Source organism: Lampris incognitus, chromosome 3 (assembly GCF_029633865.1).
Source record: "Lampris incognitus isolate fLamInc1 chromosome 3, fLamInc1.hap2, whole genome shotgun sequence".
Lineage (NCBI taxonomy): Eukaryota > Metazoa > Chordata > Actinopteri > Lampriformes > Lampridae > Lampris > Lampris incognitus.
The window spans coordinates 24,517,558-24,537,070 of NC_079213.1; the positions used below are offsets into that span (position 1 = coordinate 24,517,558).

A 19,513-nucleotide genomic window follows, 5' to 3' on the forward strand; every position below is an offset into this window, starting at 1 on the left:
TGACCTTCCAACTGCTTTTAACTACTTGACCGATCTGAACCAAACTTGATGGACAGCTGCAGGATGGTTTTAACAATAAGGTTTTCATTTTTTGTGCTCATGTGACTTTCATAACTCATCCAGGATGCCCAAGCATGACGACCCCCTACCATTTTCCCGTTTGGCCAGCTTTACCGCTGGTCTCTACTCTATATCCCCCCCTTTCAACTCTATCCTATCTCTCTACAAATAAAGGCAAATGCCCGAAAAGAACAAAGTTAAAAAAAAAAAACTTGTCTTTGCACTGTACCCAATTGAATACAGGTTGAAAAAGATTAGCAAATAGATGTATTCAGCTTTTATTTACATTTTATACAACGTCCCAACTTTTACATCACTTGTACATCACCATCGGAGAATGAAGTATAAAGTTCTCACTGAGCAGTTAGTTACAATGATCAAGTCAAGTGGATGACAGTGTTCACATAGACTATAACAATTATACAATGGTGAACAATATCATACTTATCTTTATAGTTATCGGCCCCCGGTGAGATTTGAAATTAGGGTGGTTCATTATCTCTGTTTCAGTTTTATTTTTTGATTAATTGCCTAGTACAGTGGTTCTTAACCTTTTTACACCAAGTGTCTCTCTAAGTAACACCATAATGGTAAAATACAGGGTAGAGACTCCTGAGTACCACCAGTGGTACATGTACCACAGGTTGAGAACCACTGGCCTAGTATAATGTATATTGACTAAATATAACTGTACCTCAATAATGCACTCGTCAGACACTGTCCCATCTGGGGATGCACCCAACAGGCCACTGTTCGACAGGAAGACCCCCCTCTCCTGGACGACCAGACCGGTTATCTTGGTGTAGTCCTGCTTTGCCGTGGCTTCATGAGTGATTCCCCAGTCACAGGCCTTGAGAAAGTGAGTGGGAAAAACATACCACTCAGTTCATAATCGTTAGAGCAGGGTTTCCCAAAAGTGGGTGCGTTGATGCCAAGGCAATCTCTCCCATCAGGCGCCCGTTCAGACCAGAGGGAGGCAGTATAGTACACATGATTTTGCATGCCTTTGTGAAATGGGGGCCTATGCAGGAAACCCCTGGGGGCACGGGGAGACCATGCAAACTCCACACAGAAAGGCCCTTTCACCGACCCCACCCAAGGTGTGGGCACCGATGACATGGAGGAGTGAACACGTCACACAGTGCCCACAAGGTCCTCTGCGGGTATCGATCCCACGACCTTCTCGCTGTGAGGCGACAGTGTTACCATTTTGCCACCGTGCCCCCTGATACAATGACGTCTTAAGTTGAAATCATTATTACAGCATAACTTACTTTAGAACCTTCTTTGAAGTTGTACTGGCCAAGCAGGGTTTTGAACAAGGACGGTGGGTACCGGTTGCGCTTGACTGCAGCCAAGACCAAACCAAAGTTGCTGGCGGTGATTCGCTTCTTGCGATAAGCCATCCTGTTATAAAGACATCCAAAAGATACAGCTCACATAGACAAGCATCCTATGTCTATGCTGTATTATAAACATTAGGTGCTCATACCACTGGATTGAAATAGTCATTCATAAATGTCAATGCTTTAACATGAACTACAATACTTTATTAATGGACCAGTGGTATTTATTACAAGGGGGAGACATAGATAATCTACTCCTAAGGAGAGAACTATGGGGGATTGACTTTCTAGGTACTATGACACCAAGGGGTGACATATGAGGACTTTGATTTTAGACCCTATCTCTACAGTCATTAACAGAAGTCTTGTCGCCCCGGCACTTCGGTCAGGTAATGCACCACTTCTCCCAGAAAATTGTTACAATTACAAATTCTTTGGTATTCACGTATTCCTTTACTTTGTTTGCATTGGACCAACACAAAAAAACCTGGAGAAAACCCCCCAAATCTGACATATTTCCACATCCAAACTCCACACTCCAAAAATGGGCTAGACAAAAGTTGTGTCGCCCCATTCACTCACATGTGAAAAAAATTGTGAAAAAATGCATGGAGACCTCCCCCTTCCCCCAAACAACCCCTCCAATCCCCTCCAACCCCCGATGGTTGAAGTCTGAATTGCTGGGAAGGAAAACGGGGACGGACAGGCTTTGTCGGTCTGTCCGTCCCCGTTTTCCTTGCCAGCAATTCAGACTTCAACCATCGGGATTGTCCCCGGGGGCCAAATCAAAGTAAAGAAGATAGAAGTCCTACCTGAGGTGTTTCTGGACTCAAGATCCACCACATGCCAGTAAAACGACCGAGCTGAGACAAGGATGACACAGTCCAATCCTTGACCTCCTGTGTTACAGGTGTTTTGATTCCAGCTGAAATAAAATGCAAAGTCTAATTAATAATTGTTCTTCATCGTTGTGATAAGACTTCCTAATTATAATTTAAAAGGAACAGTATGTACACTACAAATTAAACAATTTAACTTCAATTACTTACCTTGTGATGTGGATGGTGCCATCACAGACACTCTCTTGGCAACGATATCATCCGATTTTGGTGTCTTCGCCCTCTTCCACATACATTCCACGTCTGTCCGGGACACATTTTTCTCAACCCAAATCAGCAATGCTGCCATGTGATGGCACTTGTCCTTGCCGATAGGGCACTCGCACGTGCTGTAGCTCACTTTCTGACTTTCTACATGTACCTGTATTAAACACAACTTAACCCTCACAACAACCCTAGACATCACAGTGCCTACCAGACATAAGCAACTAGCCCAGGGGGGTGGCTTTTTATTCGCAAAGCCAGGTAACATGGCTTATAATGTTATAAACCTGAACATCGAGTTGCAGTTCAGATGGGCACTTGGGAAATCCGAATCCTCAATGTAAAATTGGGTATTTCATGCAAAACAGTATTAAAATAATTCTGATACTGGAGCTGACCAACCCACAACCAAAGTGCAATATTGTTGTACTGGGACCTGACCAGTACAACTTCAGTTTACTGCTGTTGTACTGGGAGCTGACCAGTACTGGGTCACGTGGGTAAATTAAGCCTGATAATGATGTACCATGCATGTTCACATCATCTATACTTTACATTACTTAACCACTTATCCAACCCATATGGTTGGACAGAGTCCTTCAGGGCTCTAACTAAGTGTCTTGTGTTTTATGTTATTATGTTATGCTCTCCTCGAACCATCACCTTAACGTGGTGGAGAGGTTTGAGTGACCCCATGAATCCCGAGAGCTATGTTGTCTGTAGCCTTGCGCTACTGTAGGGTCACACATGGCAAACTGGTCTAGGAGGGAACAGACTAAGAATGGTTCAAGAGCTGTGAGGAGTTGTGCCCCACAGTCCTTAAATACGCACAAAGGTTTAAATTTGATTAATTTGATTAATTAAATTTAATTAAAACCCTTGGCAAACTCATCTGAGGATGACTAAATGAATGCTGGGGTTCATGGGGTTAAGACCATTCTTCTAATATTACATGTTTCCAAACATTTTGGACAAAATAGAACATTTTACATCAAGGTGCCCAGAGATTTCCTGGTGCCCAGCTGACCTGTATCCAACGTGGCCTATAACGTTACTAAGAAACAGATCGTAGCACACATGGTAGCCCTAAAATGGCTGTGATCTTACATGTAAGTCTATATTTCATTAATTCCTAATATGTATTTTAAATTCATTAAACTTTTACAGCGTTACAGTATGTACGATCATAGCCATTCTGGAGCTAGACACATGAAAAGCTAGCCTTGGATCCAAGAACGTCAGAGTTATTTTAACAAGTCAAACGTCGGAAAACAATTATCTACCGACAAAATAAAGCACTGGCAGTCTTTATCCAAGGCTTATGAATCGCCAGTAAACGTGGGATATAACATCAGAAGCCAGAATACCCAACATTACCAAGCTAACGCTAGCTAACCCTGTTAGCTCACTCACCTCAACCTGATAAACTTTCTGTTTCATGGAAGCCTGTACCTTGCCTTTTATAATGCCCCCTGAAACATTTACGTTCACAACTCTATCTGAATTGAAAGCATTGAGACCCTTTTTCACCCTGAGAGGTTCGTCTTTAAAAAAAAGCCGTTAATGTAAATATATTTACGGGTTCAGACATATTGTTTTGAGTGGAAAATAATGCAGTGAGATTCCCCAAGGCACCGGAAGTATAACTCCGCCCACACGTGACGTCGCGTCGTGCGTCGTGACGTCGTGCTTACGAGCCGAATTGACCTGTGCTACGGCTCAGTGCCTGGTGCTTTCAGATCCCTGCTTAGGTCTATCTTTGGAACATCCTACCACAATAGTGTACTTCTTCTGGCTATCTATAAGCCCGTCTGTAAACAGTAAAAATGGTAAAATGCTGGGAGGAAAACAGCATTGCCAGCTTACACGTTTGCTTTGATTGTACAGATTGGGATGTCTTCTATATGAACACATCACCCCCCATTCTTGCAATGCTTCACTGGCTACCTGTTAGGTGTAGGATTGATTTTAAACTTTTACTAATTATTTTTAAAGCCCTACATGGCCTCGCTCCTACATATATCACTGATTTACTCACACCCCATGGGCCTGGTCGCTCCCTGCGCTCCTCAGGCAGGTCCTTTTTAACTGTTCCCTCAGCCAGCCTCGTTACTAAAGGCTACCGGGCATTTTCTGTAAGAGTCCCGCAGCTCTGGAACTCCCTACCTGAGGATATTAGGCTAGCAAACTCACTGCCTTCTTTCAAATCACTTCTTAAAATTTACTTTTATAGAGAGGGTTTTTTTTCTTTTTTCTCCCCAATTGTACTTGGCTAATTACCCCACTCTTCCAAGCCGTCCTGGACGCTGCTCTACCCCCTCTGCCAATCCACGGAGGGCTGCAGACTACCACATGCCTCCTCTGATACATGTGGAGTCGCCAGCCGCTTCTTTTCACCTGACAGTGAGGAGTTTCGCCAGGGGGATGTAGCATGTGGGAGGATTAGGCTATTCCCCCAGTTCCCCCTCCCCCCCGAACAGGCGCCCCGACTGACCAGAGGAGGCGCTAGTGCAGCAACCAGGACACATACTCGCACCCGACTTCCGGCTTGTGCAACGCACCTTGTAATGTTGTTTAGAAAGGTGCGATATAAATCAAGTTTATTATTAGCATTATCAATATTATTATTATTATAGCTCATGCACTGACTTAAATGAACTGGCGCAAATCGTTTCTTTCTACATACCCTTCTGTGTGGACTCCAACATTCCCTGTAAAAACAGTACAGTTTTCACTAATAACAAACCATGGGTTACTAAAGAACTTAAAAATGTCATAAACAAGAAGAAAAGCTTCTTTCTTTATTATCGCTGAATAACCAGGAAAAGAAGGAAATTACCAAAGGAGTGAGGAATGACATAAGAAAAGCTAAAAGAATGTATAAGGATAGGATATAAGTACAGCAGGGGGATCTGCAAGCAGAATTAAATCTATATCCCCAATTCAGAGAAACAGTGACAGGAAACCTCTTAAAATTGAGGGAATAAACAATACCGAGCTCCCAAATATGTTAACTACTTTTTTTTTTATTAGATTTTCCAGCATTTTTCTCCCCAGTTGTACTTGGCCAATTACACTATTTTCCGAGCCGTCGTGGTCGCTGCTCCACCCCCTCTGCCGATCCGGGGAGGGCTGCAGACCACCACCTGCCTCCTCTGATGCATGTGGAGTCGCCAGCCGCTTCGTTTCACCTGACAGCGAGGAGTTCTGCCACGGGGACGTAGCACGTGGGAGGAGCACGCTATTCCCCCCAGTCCCCCCCCCCCGAACAGGCACCCCAACCGACCAGAGGAGGCGCTAGTGCAGTGACCAGGACACATACCCACATCTTGCTTCCCACCTGCAGACATGACCAATTGTGTCTGTAGGGACGCCCGACTAGGCCGGAGGTAACACTGGGATTCGAACCGAGTTGGTAGGCAACAGAATAGACTGCCACGCCACCCAGTTACCCCATCTGATTGCTTTATTGTGTTTACCAAATTTATCTAGCCTATTCGTATTATTACTTATTGATCTAATAGATTTTATTCCACATTTAGCTCCCTGCAGTGTTATTTATTGTTTGTGTTATTTTTTGTTTGCATGTTGCTGTGTTTCTGTGTACAGCAAGCTGCTCCAAACAAATTGCCCCAAGCGGGGTTAATAAAATTGCTTGTATTGTACTGTACTGTACTGTATTGTATTGTGCTGTATTGTATTGTATTGTATTGTATTGTATTGTATTGTATTGCATTGCATTGCATTGTATTGTAAAGAGAACCGAAAAGAAGCTGCCCTGTAGATATTTCATGAGTCATACCCACTCTCTCCCACCACAACCATCTCCTTATAAAATGTAAGCCTGGTTCTCATTCAAAATAGCATCTCACATTAAGAAGAAGAAAAATCAGTCAATCTCTCTCCTTTTCTCTTTGGTCCATCAAGGTTAAAAGTCTTCCAGTTTGAGGAGGCTGGCGTGGGCTTTGAACTGCCCAAACAGCTGGCTGTGAGCAACATTGCTGTGCGAATTCTCCACACCATCTACGACCACCTCACACCACTGGCCAGCATGGTCCACCTGAGGGGTTGGACACCCAACCGCAGGTTTCTGCCCATTACTACTACTGCTACTAGTAGTCCTAATGCTACAACTACTATTACTATTACTACTATCAGTTACAACTACTGTTTGTAACAGTACTGCTACTGATTTTCAAGAATAAGGGTGATGTGCAGAACTGTAGAAACTACAGAGGTATCAAGTTGATCAGCCACAGCATGAAGATATGGGAAAGAGTAATAGCAGCTAGGTTAAGAGGAGAAGAGAAGTATGTAAGAGTGGTGCAGGACATGTATGAGGGAAGTGTGACAGTGGTGAGGTGTGTGGTTGGAAGGACAGATGGGTTCAAGGTGGAGGTGGGATTACATCAGGGATCGGCTCTGAGCCCTTTCTTGTTTGCCATGGTGATGGACAGGTTGATGGACAAGATCAGGCACGAGTCTCCGTGGACTATGATGGTTGCGGATGACATTGTGATCTGTAGGGAGAGCAGGGAGCAGGTTGAGGAGAGCCTGGAGAGGTGGAGGTATGCACTGGAGAGAAGAGGAATAAAAACTAAGTAGGAGCAAGACGGAATACATATGCGTGAATGAGAGGGAGGACAGTGGAATGGTGAGGATGCAAGGAATAGAGGTGACTAGCGGTCTAAGCGTCGGCTTGGTGTCGATGCAGTTGCCCACTGGGGACTGGGGTTCGCGCCCCGGTCTCGTCAGATCCGACTATGGCCGGACTCGATGAAGCAGCAATCATTGGCAACGCTGTCTTCGGGAGGGGGGCGGAGTCGGCTTGTGTTCGTCATGTGAATGCGTCTCTGTGTGTGTCGGAAAAACAGTGGTTCGGCTTGGATTCGCCTTGTCACGAAAGTGGGGAGGCGCTTTCCTTCGAGACTGCCGGCCGGAGAGATGCAGTTGGCGAACGCATGCAATACGAGGGTGGGTGTTTGAATTAAAATAGGGATCAATTGGCCACTAAAATTGGGAGAAAAAAAGGGGAAAATCAGAAATAAATTTTTTAAAAAAAGGAATAGAGGTGACGAAGGCGTATGAGTTTAAATACTTGGGGTTGACTGTCCAAAGTAATGGGGAGTTGGGAAGAGAGGTGAAGAAGAAAGTGTAGGCAAGGGTTGAGTGGGTGGAGAAGAGTGTCAGGAATGATTTGTGACAGAAGGGTGCCAGCAAGAGTTAAAAGGAAGGTTTACAAGATGGTTGTCAGACCAGTTGTGTTATGTGGTTTGGAGACAGAGGCACTGATGAAAAGACAGGAGGTGGAGCTGGAGGTGGCAAAGTTGAAGATGCTAAGATTTTCATTGGGAGTGACGAAGAAGGACAGGATTAGGAATGAGTATATTAGAGGGACCGCTCAGGTTGGATGGTTTGGAGACAAAGCAAGAAAGGCAAGATTGAGATGGCTTGGACATGTGTGGCGGAGAGATGCTGGGTATATTGGGAGAAGGATGCTGAATATGGAGCTGCCAGGGGAGAGGAAAAGAGGAAGGCCAAAGAAGAGATTTGTGGATGTGGTGAGGGAGGACATGCAGGTGGCTGGTGTGACTGAGGAAGATGCAGAGGACAGGAAGAGATTGAAATGGATGATCCACTGTGGTGACCCCTAACGGGAGCAGTTAAAAGTAGTAGTTGTAGACTGTTACAGCTACTAATGATACAACAACCACTACTGTTACTAATGGTGAAAATACTATTTTCTACTACAATTACTAATAGGGCTAATATTACTGATGCAATGACTACGGCTTTGTACCACTACAGAAATTATTACTGTTACTGCTACTAATAGCACAACTGATATAAGTATACTACATATTTATAACATGTAAGTGTACTTATATAACATGTAAAGTCTCTGTAAATTATTCTGTTGTCTCATATTATGTTGTCTGTTTGTGTCAGGTCTCTGGGTGGAGGTGAAGAAGTCCCTCCTCAGACAGACTCATCTGAGCAGGTGGAGACCGAGGTAAAACAGGAGAGCGGGGAAACCTCCGTGCAGATCCGAGGTGCAGGCGAGGACACATGGTCAGTCCAAGAGTCTGCTGGAAGAGAGGTGAGGTGGTACAGTGAAATACTATTTCATGCCCTTTTAAGACCAGAGGTGTTATATACTTTAATGACCACGATTTTCCAACTCACTTTAGGAAACTCATACCTGGATATTGTGGTAATGCCGACAGTGCTTATTGGCCATGTCATATTATGGCAACATGTCATGTTTTCATTCCTGGTGTGTGTGTTTGTGTGCATCCAGCATAGTGCAGTGAGTATACAGTCAGGGAGAGGCAGTATTCAGAAGACCGTGGGGGACCCTGAGAACCAGATACAGACACAAATAGAAGGCCTCTCAGGTAACAGACAATTTGTGAAATTTGTTAAGTCTCTGCCAGTGCAATGACAGACTTCTTAGCTAGTGTGGTTGGCACTTATTGGAATTAAACCTCATGTCTGTTTAGTGCTGTACTGTATTCAGAGAGCTTACAACACATATTTTTCAGTGCTAGATTTTAATTAAGTTGACAAAATTAATCCCTTGAGTCCATTGGTGTTTTTAAGCCCTCCTGGGGCTAATTTGGCATGATTCAGTTTGTTTCTCTGTTGGTTAGCTAACAATGTGGGGGGGGGGGGATTTGACTAAAACTGAACCTTCTCCTTCTTCTTCCATTTCTTCTTGTCCTCCGCATCGCCCTCTGTCACACCAATCACCTGCATTTCCTCCCTCACCACGTCCATAAACATCCTCTTTGGCCTTCCTCTTTTCCTCTTGCCTGGTAGCTTCATCTTCAGTATCCTTCTCCCAATATACCCAGCATCTCTCCTCCACACATGTCCAAACCATCTCAATCTTGCCTCTCTTGCTTTGTCTCCAAACCATTCAACATGAGCTGTCCCTCTAATATACTCCTTCCTAATCCTGTCCTTCTTTGTCACTCCTTACAAAAATCTCAGCATATTCAACTCTGCCACCTCCAGCTCCACCTCCTGTCTTTTCGTCAGCGCCACTGTCTCCAAACCATACAACATAGCTGGTCTCACAACCAACTTGTAAACCTTCCCTTTCACTCTTGCTGGTACTCTTCTGTCGCAAATCACTCCTGACACTCTTCTCCACCCACTCCACCCTGCCTGCACTCTCTTCTTCACTTCCCGTTACTTTGAGCAGTTGACCCCAGGTATTTAAAGTCATCCACCTTCGTCATCTCTACTTGCATCTTCAACAGTCCGCTGTCCTCCCTCTCGTTCATGCATATGTATTCTGTCTTGCTTCTACTTACTTTCATTCCTCTTCTCTCCAGTGCATACCTCCACCTCTCCAGGCTCTACACAACCTGCACCCTACTCTCACTACAGATCACAATGTCGTCCACGGAGACTCCTGCCTGATCTCGTCCATCAACTCGTCCATCACCATTACAAAAAAGAAAGGGCTCAGAGCCGATCCTTGATGTAATCCCACCTCCACCTTGAATCCATCCGTCACTCCTACCACACACCTCACCACTGTCACACTGCCCTCATATACTATATCCTGCACCACTCTTACTTACTTCTCTGCCACTCCTGACTCCCTCATACAATACCACACCTCCTCTCTTGGCACCCTGTCAAACACCTTCTGTAAATTCACAAACACCCTGCTCTCAGGGTCTCGGGGATTCTGGCGCCTATCCCAGCAGTCATTGGGTGACAGGCAGGGAGACACCCTGGACAGGCTGCCAGACCATCACAGGGCCGACACACACACACACACACACACACACACACTTAGGGACAATTTAGTATGGCCGATTGATCAACTCTATATAGTATCTAAATCAAGAGTGGAAAACATACTGTGCTCAAATTTTCATTGATGAACAGGAAAGGTAGTATGACATGGTCAAACACTGGACAGTGGAACCAAGGCATAATTGTAAACTGCAAACCATGGAGAGATAGATGGAGAAGCAGAGGATGAAAACCCTCAGACATTACCGCTTCATTCATTCTTTTTCTCTCCGTGTCATTTAAAGAGGACTCTGACTGTGCCCCGATGGAAGTGGTGGTAGATGGGACTGAGAGTATCCAGGTGGTGGACTTACTGCAGTACACACCTCTGGGCGGGGTCTTCTACTGGGATGTGTTCCACCTCCCACCACAAGCCAAAAAGATCGGTGGTTGGGAAATCAGACAGGCAAGGACAATATAGTGGAACAGAATGGATACTCAAGTGGTCTATTCCACTGGAATGTGTTCTACCAATAGTCGAAGGCCCAGGAGCTAAGTCTCTCTCTCACTCTCTTATCATGCTGTTTTTTTTTTTCAGCTGCTGGACACAGGGCTACAAGCATTCCCCTATCCCATGGAGCAGTCCCAAATCAAAGGGCCTGACTGTGGCAAGATGGGAGACAGTGGTCTTCTCACTTGCCCCCCTGTTGGTGTGTCCATCACATTATCTGACTCTGTCCTTTTCTTGGAACAACCACATGTTGCTCGCTGGGACGCCATGGGTAGGATAGCCTGATATAGAAATGATTTCCCTGCTTAGCCTATGTTATCCTGCAGTGAACCAGACACATATGCATATGACTGAATTCTAGTTTGCGGTCATTTGACTTTTTTGGATAGTGCACTATTCTTTTGTTCCTTTAAAATCCTACAGTTGGAGATGATTCAGTGCTTTCCTGAGTCAAAACAAGATAAAGACAAACAGCTATCTAGGGAGAACCATAAATGAATTATCACATTCAACGAGCTCTATCTTTCAGGAAAGCAGTGGAGGATGGATGGCATCAGTGACATTTCCTATGATGAGCCAGAAGCTAGGATCATCTTCAAGATGGATGCCTTCCATGCCTTCGTGCTGATGCAGGACACCTATGTCAACTTCCCCTTCCAGAGCTGGGAGCTACGGCCACTGGGTCAGGACTCCGCTCTGCTCTCCATCAATGCGGCACTCGTTGACCTCAATATCACTATCCAGGTAAAGTGTGTTGATCATCACATAACAGAGAGGTAAAGAGCTGTATTAGCGTAATCTTTTTTTTTTAATTTCATTTCTTGGGAAATTTTTGAAAACTCAGTGAATGGAAACCAATAGTGAATATGTATTTAGCCAGCTGCCCAACTGCGTATGAATTTGCGAGTATGTGTCTATTTGTCCATCAGGGAGACCAATGTATGCTGCAGTCCAAGCAGGAGAAAGGTCTTTCTCATCTCCTAGGGAAATGGATGAGTGGGCCGACACTGCAGAGAGCCATGACCAACGCTGGCATCAACATCTTTGTTAATGAGTACACCGACAAATACGTCAGCAGCTATGGCAAGGTCTGCATCGCCTTGTAAAGTAAAAAAAAAAAAAAAAAGAGGCTAATGGTCATGCCCTAGTTCAAGTCAAATTGAGCTGAACCGCTCTCTCTTGCTTGGATTTGGCTTGGGAAAAAAATTGTTGGAAAATGCCACAGAAAATGCCATTAACTGAGGGCTCAATCTTGGGTTTTAATAATCTAATTTTTTCTGGTTAAAATGGGCAGTCCTGAGTCGAACTCTAGAACCAGGTCCAGTTTGAAATAGACAGTTACGTTAAGGAATCCATGGACACTGCCTGGAACAATATGAACAACTGGGTTACCCTAAAACCTCCAACACCAATTCAGCTTGTACCTCTGGAGAACTAAAGCTAGTCCATACCACTGTAGAGACACGAAAGCTCTACAAGTGTTAGCGGCACAAAGTAATTCATGCGGCTGAACAAACCTGTTAAACTGGCACAGAGAAGTTGTTTATTTCTTGTTCAGTATCAGCTGAAAGAGCTGTGTTCAGTCTGAAACCAGTCATTTATACCACCAACAAAATCATGCCAAAAAAAAAATCAAAAGTTACCTCGGCCCTCTTAAACTTGGACAAAATAAAGGGAGCCAACATGCCCCCCCCACAAAATTGAGTACACGTCTCACAGGTGAATGTATAACCAGTACACTGTGCCAATTGTGCCTCAGGACTATGCATTTCAATTGATCACCGTCTGCACTTTCCGGGCCAGTATAGAACAAACGGCTCCGATTCTTGTTTCTCTAGGACCCACTGACAGAGCATGCCACCTATGAACAGATGGCCCTCCTCTCCTGTGCCTGTGCCTTCTCATGGAGCCAGTGGAATGCCAAGTGTGGGCTCAAGAACCTGGTGATGCAGGTTGGCACACAACCATATCACGATATCACATAGCTTTCCCTCTCACACACACAAAACACAAGCATACACAAACTAAGGAGATGTGACTGAGAAAATACAAAAGAAGCTGTGAAATGTATACTGCAGGCAGCGAAGGAAGATACTATCGATTTTGGAACGGGGAAGCGGGAGTTATGTTGTCGAAAAAATGCTTTCTCATGATTCAGAAAAAAGGCTGGTTGATTTTTTTTGGTGGAGGTGGGTCAAATATTGAGTCCCTTGGTTTGACTGGACTGGAACCCAAAAAACAAACAAACCTCTTCCCTTTAATTACACCATTATTGACAGGCCTATTGTATGCGACGTGCAAGGATGAATAGATTCCTTCTTTTCTAGCCTTATGTCATCCTCCCATTTGCTCATTTCTACTTCCCATGAACTCTTGTTTATCATCTTTTCCTCGAATCTTCTTCCGTCTCCCCCTTCCAGTCAGACCCCTCTTACATTGTTCCTTTGCTTGACGTCTCCTCCCTGGCCCCGTTCCGATGTCATCTGGCAGGTTTGTGAGCACGAAGGTCCCTCCTCCGTACCCAAGAACTCGTGGAGCGTCTACCTGCTGGGTGCTCAGAGGAGTCAGAGGCTGAAGATGAAGGAGAAGGATGAGATCTTCTCTCCAGAGCTCCACCCGGGCAGCGAGTTCCACTCCACATTCATCCACATGCTCCAGGACAACGTGAGCCCCGAAGGCATGGCTAGGACCCACAATACCCATTACCTGTTTATCAACACGGTGCAGAATCTACTTTGTGCCACCAGACTGCTCAACTATTCTTGAAGCTAGCTGGAACCTGAAATTATGCTTTGGTTGACCTTTTGAAACTAGTTTTGTAGAGAAATTCTTCCTGTATAAGGCAGTGGTAGAAAGGCATCTTAACTTTTTAACATCTACCGGTGTAATCATTTGTGTTTCATATACCCAGTTAACAAGAACACCTATTTTTTAGAATTGGCTTCTTTATTTGTGCAAAGTCTCATGCACTCACCCTCTTGTAACATACAAAAGTGTATGAAGGTGAAAATAGTGATCACCACAGCAAGAACTTGAGTGATAAGACTGTAACAACATACACTTATTATAATAAAAATAAGCAGATATTAACATTTCCCCACACAAGCTAGCAAGTTTATAAAGAAGATTTAAAATTTCAAAAACCACTTAAAAACAAAATAAAATGAGTTTTATTACCAATGTTTATGGTTTTAGGTTAAAAAAAATCCTCTGTAATCATTGAGGGAACGAATGGAAAATAATCCCCATTAATAAAGTTGACGGTCCATGTAACCTCAAGTACTTTTGTCACTATCCACAATAATGAAATGTGTTTGAAAAGCCAAGTGTTCAGATCGGAGCCACAGTCCTTGATGTCTCAACATGATTAACATTCTGCAGCCATCTATATAGTTGAATGCAGAGAGCCTCGTGACTTTTCAACATGATTGGTCAACATTGTACCAACTGTACCAGCCAGCCAATCGTGAGTCTTAGATCGTGCTGGGTCCTGATAATGTACCGGCAGTACCAACAGGAAAAGCCTCATTGTGTCGTCCTGATGTGTAGCAGCCTTGGTAAAAAACAAAATGGTTGCTGCCTTCTTTGAGTGGTTCTTGTCGTTACAAACACGCATAACACACACACATATACACACACACAGCAATTCAGCAAACGTGATGTGAAAACACCTCCGTGGGGATGACTATCCCGAGGCCTGGTGTATGCTGTCAACAAGTTCTTTGGGTGACTTCAAGCACCGGCGCAACACCCTTTGCTCAGGAATGCTATGGTCCTCTTTCTTCATCACCAAGCAAACATCATCACCACCTCTGCCCAACATCATCCCCACCTCTGTCCACCAATCTCCACAGGAGGCTGATGGGTACCCAAACCGGGTCTCATGAGAGCAGCTGCGGCTAGACAGGGGGCTGTGCATTGTGCCGGAGCCCCGTGTAGGGCCACAGAAGCTGCTGGATGATCAGCCAGGAGTCCCCAGTCCCCACGGGGGCAGCGTCCACCGCTGGCTGCATCATCAGACCGGCCAGTAATGCCAGGAGACCTGCAAGAAATGAACCACAAAACAGCTTGATAATTGAAAACTGTAAAGGATTTTTTTTTTTTTACTCAGTAAGGCCAAGGGAGCTCAAAAGTGATGCCATATTATTTGCAAGACAAGGAGATGGCCGTATGAATGAGGAATTCTTCTCAAATTGTTACCGTGTTCATGAAAATGTAAAATATCACGATAAATTTGGGGAAAATGTAGGTGCGCTTGTCTTTGGGTGCCCTGCCACCAGGATTCACTTACATGCACTGTTTCTCTAAAAGATGAGAAAAGGCACTACTCCACTTTTAATTACTTTGTTACTATATCTTTACTACGACTACTACTTTCGGCTGCTCCCGTTAGGGGTTGCCACAGCGGATCATCCATTTCCATCTCTTCCTGTCTTCTGCATCTTCCTCTGTCACACCAGCCACCTGCATGTCCTCCCTCACCACATCCATAAACCTCCTCTTTGGCCTTCCTCTTCTCCTCTTCCCTGGCAGCTCCATATTCAGCATCCTTCTCCCAATATACCTAACATCTCTCCTCCACACATGTCCAAACCATCTCAATCTTGCCTCTCTTGCTTTGTCTCCAAACCGTCCAACCTGAGCTGTCCCTCTAATACTAGAGTCATTCCTAATCCTGTCCTTCTTCATCACTCTCATCTTCAACTCTGCCACCTTCAGCTCCGCCTCCTGTCTTTTCATCAGTGCCACTGTCTCCAAACCACATAACACAACTGGTCTCACAACCATCTTGTAAACCTTCCTTTTAACTCTTGCTGGTACCCTTCTGTCACAAATCACTCCTGACACTCTTCTCAACCCTTGCATACACTTTCTTCTTCACCTCTCTTCCACACTCCCCGTTACTTTGGACAGTCGATCCCAAATATTTAAACTCGTATGCCTTCGTCACCTCTATTCCTTGAATCCTCACCATTCCACTGTCCTCCCTCTCATTCACGCATACGTATTCCATCTTACTCCTACTGACTTTCATTCCTCTTCTCTCCAGTACATACCTCCACCTCTCCAGGCTCTCCTCAACCTGCTCCCTACTCTCCCTACAGAACACAATGTCATCCGCAAACATCATAGTCCATGGAGACTCCAGCCTGATCTTGTCCATCAACCTGTCCATCACCATTGCAAACAAGAAAGGGCTCAGAGCCGATCCTTGATGTAATCGCACTTCCACCTTGAACCCATCTGTCATTCCAACTGCACACCTCACCACTGCCCCCATACACATCCTGCACCACTCCTACATACTTCTCTGCCACTCCCGACTTCCTCATACAATACCACACCTCCTCTCTCGGCACCCTGTCATATGCTTTCTCTAAACCTACAAAGACACAATGTTACTCGTTCTGGCCTTCTCTATACTTCTCCATCAACATTCTCAAAGCAAACATCACATCTGTGGTGCTCTTTCATGGCATGAAACCATACTGCTGCTCGCTAATCATCACCTCTCCTCTTAACCTAGCTTCCACTATTCTTTCCCATGTCTTCACGCTGTGGCTGATCAACTTTACAACTCTGTAATTACTACAGTTATACACATCACCCTTATTCTTGAAAATCGCTACCAGTATGCTTTTTCTCCACTCCTCAGGTAGCCTCTCCCTTTCCAAGATTGTGTAAAACAATATAGTTAAAAACTCCACTGCCATCTCTCCTAAACATCTCCATGCCTCCACAGGTATGTCATCTGGACCAACTGCCTTTCCACTCTTCATCCTCTTCATAGCTGCCCTCACTTCCTCCTTGCTAATCCACTGCACTTCCTGATTCAGTATCCCATCATCCACCCTTCTCTCTCTCTCTCTCATTTTCTTCATTCATCAGCCCCTCAAAGTATTCCTTCCACCTTCTCAGCACACTCTCCTCGCTTGTCAGCACAATTCCATCTCTATCCTTGATTGCCCTAACTTGCTGCACATCCTTCCCAGCTCGGTCCCTCTGTGTAGCCAAGTACAAGTCTTTTTCTCCTTTCTTAGTGTCTAACCCCTCAAACAACTCACCATACACCTTTTCCTTTACCACCTCTCTCTTTGCTTTACGCTGCATCTCCTTGTACTTCTGTCTACTTTCTTCATCTCTCCGACTATTCCACTTCTTCCTTGCCAACCTCTTCCTCTGTATACTTTGCTGTACTTCCTCATTCCACCACCAAGTCTCCTTGTCTTCCTTCCTCTGTCCTGATGACACACCAAGTACCTTCCTAGCGGTCTCCCTCACTATTTCTGCAGTGGTTGCTCAGCCATCCGGCAACTCTTCACTACCACCCAGTGTCTGTCTTAACTCCTCCCTGCACTCGACACAACAGTCTTCCTTCTTCAACTTCCACCATTTGAACTTCGGCTCTGCCTTCACTCTTTGTATCTTTATTTTCTCATTAACTGCAAGCATAAAACATGCTAATGCAAAATGCATAAGCATGCTTGTAGTTGCAATAAATAAAATGCTTGCAGTTGTAATATACCTGTATGTAATAAATAAAGCAGACAGTCATAAGTAAAAGACATAGTAAGATAATTTTTATTGTTTACTGAAGTGCACCTTTTCTCATCCTTTTGGAAGCAATGCATGGAAATGCAGTGTGGTAATGCAACTGTAGGCCTACATTTAGCATAACACATTAGTATTAATGGTTGGCGTACCCTTCTCAAAGACTTTCGATTTGAAGAAATCAAATAGAGAATGACATTTCTAAGAATAATGATGACAACTGGGACTTCTAATGGTGGAACGTTTCAGGAAAACTCCACCTGAGGGACCATTTTACGGTGCTTACCTGCCAGGAGCACCACCATGGCCAGCCACAGCCAGAGTCCTCTGCCCCGGGCCACTGCAGCTGCTGCTGCGCGGGAGGATGACGTAAGGCTCTGGGAAAGTGACGGGGCCATTAGTGGCTCTGCAGTGGTAGTACTGGGAGTGGGACTCGGACTGGAGGGAGACAAAGAGAAGGATCAGAGGTTAGAACAGGATGAGAAAGTTGTGGAGAGCGAGAAGGGGAAAAAAGGTAGAAAATGGCTGAAGACGGCAAGAAAGATGAAACGAAACAGTCGATAAAATTAGATTGGTTTGATTTATTTTCAGAACAGTTGCCAAAAATTACCCTTTATAGCTTTTGTGAATCAAAAACAAGTAAGTCCTTTAAAAAACATTACTATTAATTAATAGTATTATTATTAACTAATTAATATTACTATTACTATTAATATTACAATAGCAAGTTGTTAATCTGCACAGGTCATATGTGGCAACTCTTGCAACTTTAGGGTGGGCGACGCATTCAGCTGCGGCATGCTGCAATCCATCAGTAGCTCACATGGAACAGGTTTTCTGCCTGAAAAACCCTGAAAACAGCTTCGACCCATCTTAGTCTTCATGATCACCACCACAGTCAAACAAAGCTTTCAGCAGCACAGTTACAGCAAAACGGCATGGACACAGAGCTCGGCATGAACTTGCACACTCAAGGCAAGGGCAGCAGACACCGAGGCCTGAAGTTTGTCAAAAGCAGGAGTGCGAATCCAAAAACCACACCAGCCTTCCTTAGTTTATCATCAATGAAAGAGGTGCTGCAAAGCTGTAAATGGCTGAATGGATATGAAATCCTAAAGGACTGATAAATACAGGCCTGTGTGGGTTTGTAATTTTTTTCTTTTTTTAAATGCTTGGAACAGTGACAGACAACACAAGGACTTCCCCACTTTGGACTCTCCTTCCTGCACACTTACAGCATTACAAAGAGCTCATCCTGTCTCCTGAGAGATGTGGAGCAAGAAATACAGGAAGAAACAGAAACAGTTCAGAAAGGACGTGACAGCTCTCCATCTTTTTGGAAAATATTCAACCGGATATCAGACAAAGAAACCTGCACATCAAATAGCTTACATATGTGATGGCACGAGACCTGCACGCCACTGGAGATTGGGTAGTTACCAATTTGATGTTTTGCACTGTGCAGATTCTAACTTGAGATCTATGCATGAAATACAAAGCAATGTTTCCATGTTATATGCACAGATCTCAAGCCAGGAATAACGGCAGACAGACATGGTTCATTAGTGGCCTTGTTATTTTGGACTTGCTTTGTCATGACTAAAAGCAGCTGAGCCCCAAAGCCAAAGAAAGCTAGTAGAGCACAGACTCATAACAGAAGAGTTCCATCACTTAGAGGTTCAATTTGCCTGAATGACCCTTAAAACACACATGCACGCACGCACGCACGCACGCACGCACGCACGCACGCACGCACGCACACACGCACACACGCACACACACACGAGATTCTTACCAGCATGTTAACAGTATAACATCACATTTCAGACAACTTGAACCTCCATATAGCTCAGTGATGCAACTCCCTCACTATGGGGCTAGCCTTCCGGCTCGGCACAGAGGTGTGCTGCGGTTGGCTAGTGGCGGGTATTTGGTTGGACTAACGTCTTTAGGGGCATGATGAGGGAGGTGAGTTTGTTGCTCAGCTCACTGAGACTGGACTTCCTCCTCTCTACCACCGGCTCCTCCTTCTGCTCCTCCTCCGAATGGGAGTCGGTGTCGACTGGGGCCATCCTGATATGTGTGGGTTGGGCATTTGTGTACACACATGGAAATCAGTCATATAAACATGCATATATTATCTTGCACACACACACACACACTCACACAGAAATGTACACATGCAG

The 19,513-nt window shown here is 44.7% G+C and overlaps 2 protein-coding genes across 2 annotated transcripts in view; one reads left to right on the forward strand and one right to left on the reverse strand.

Annotated features, from left to right (window-relative positions):
- Window positions 1–13,541, forward strand: part of dnai7 (dynein axonemal intermediate chain 7) — a gene marked incomplete at its 5' end in the record, with an annotated part of 32,676 nt that extends 19,135 nt beyond the window's left edge. The window contains 9 exon segments of the mRNA XM_056276692.1: window positions 6,437–6,595; window positions 8,459–8,609; window positions 8,811–8,907; window positions 10,570–10,730; window positions 10,863–11,046; window positions 11,305–11,519; window positions 11,705–11,863; window positions 12,614–12,727; window positions 13,266–13,541. Of these exon segments, the coding sequence (XP_056132667.1) occupies window positions 6,437–6,595; window positions 8,459–8,609; window positions 8,811–8,907; window positions 10,570–10,730; window positions 10,863–11,046; window positions 11,305–11,519; window positions 11,705–11,863; window positions 12,614–12,727; window positions 13,266–13,541 (1,516 nt within the window).
- A 105-nt stretch (window positions 13,542–13,646) lies between these two features.
- lrmp (lymphoid-restricted membrane protein) overlaps window positions 13,647–19,513 on the reverse strand; it is a 65,965-nt gene continuing 60,098 nt past the window's right edge. The window contains exons 36-39 of the mRNA XM_056276693.1: window positions 19,272–19,400; window positions 18,563–18,589; window positions 17,614–17,765; window positions 13,647–14,817 (exon numbers count right to left, since the gene is read on the reverse strand). Coding sequence (XP_056132668.1) covers window positions 14,675–14,817; window positions 17,614–17,765; window positions 18,563–18,589; window positions 19,272–19,400 — 451 coding nt within the window. The 3' untranslated portion in view covers window positions 13,647–14,674. The remainder of the gene's footprint in view (window positions 14,818–17,613; window positions 17,766–18,562; window positions 18,590–19,271; window positions 19,401–19,513) is intronic.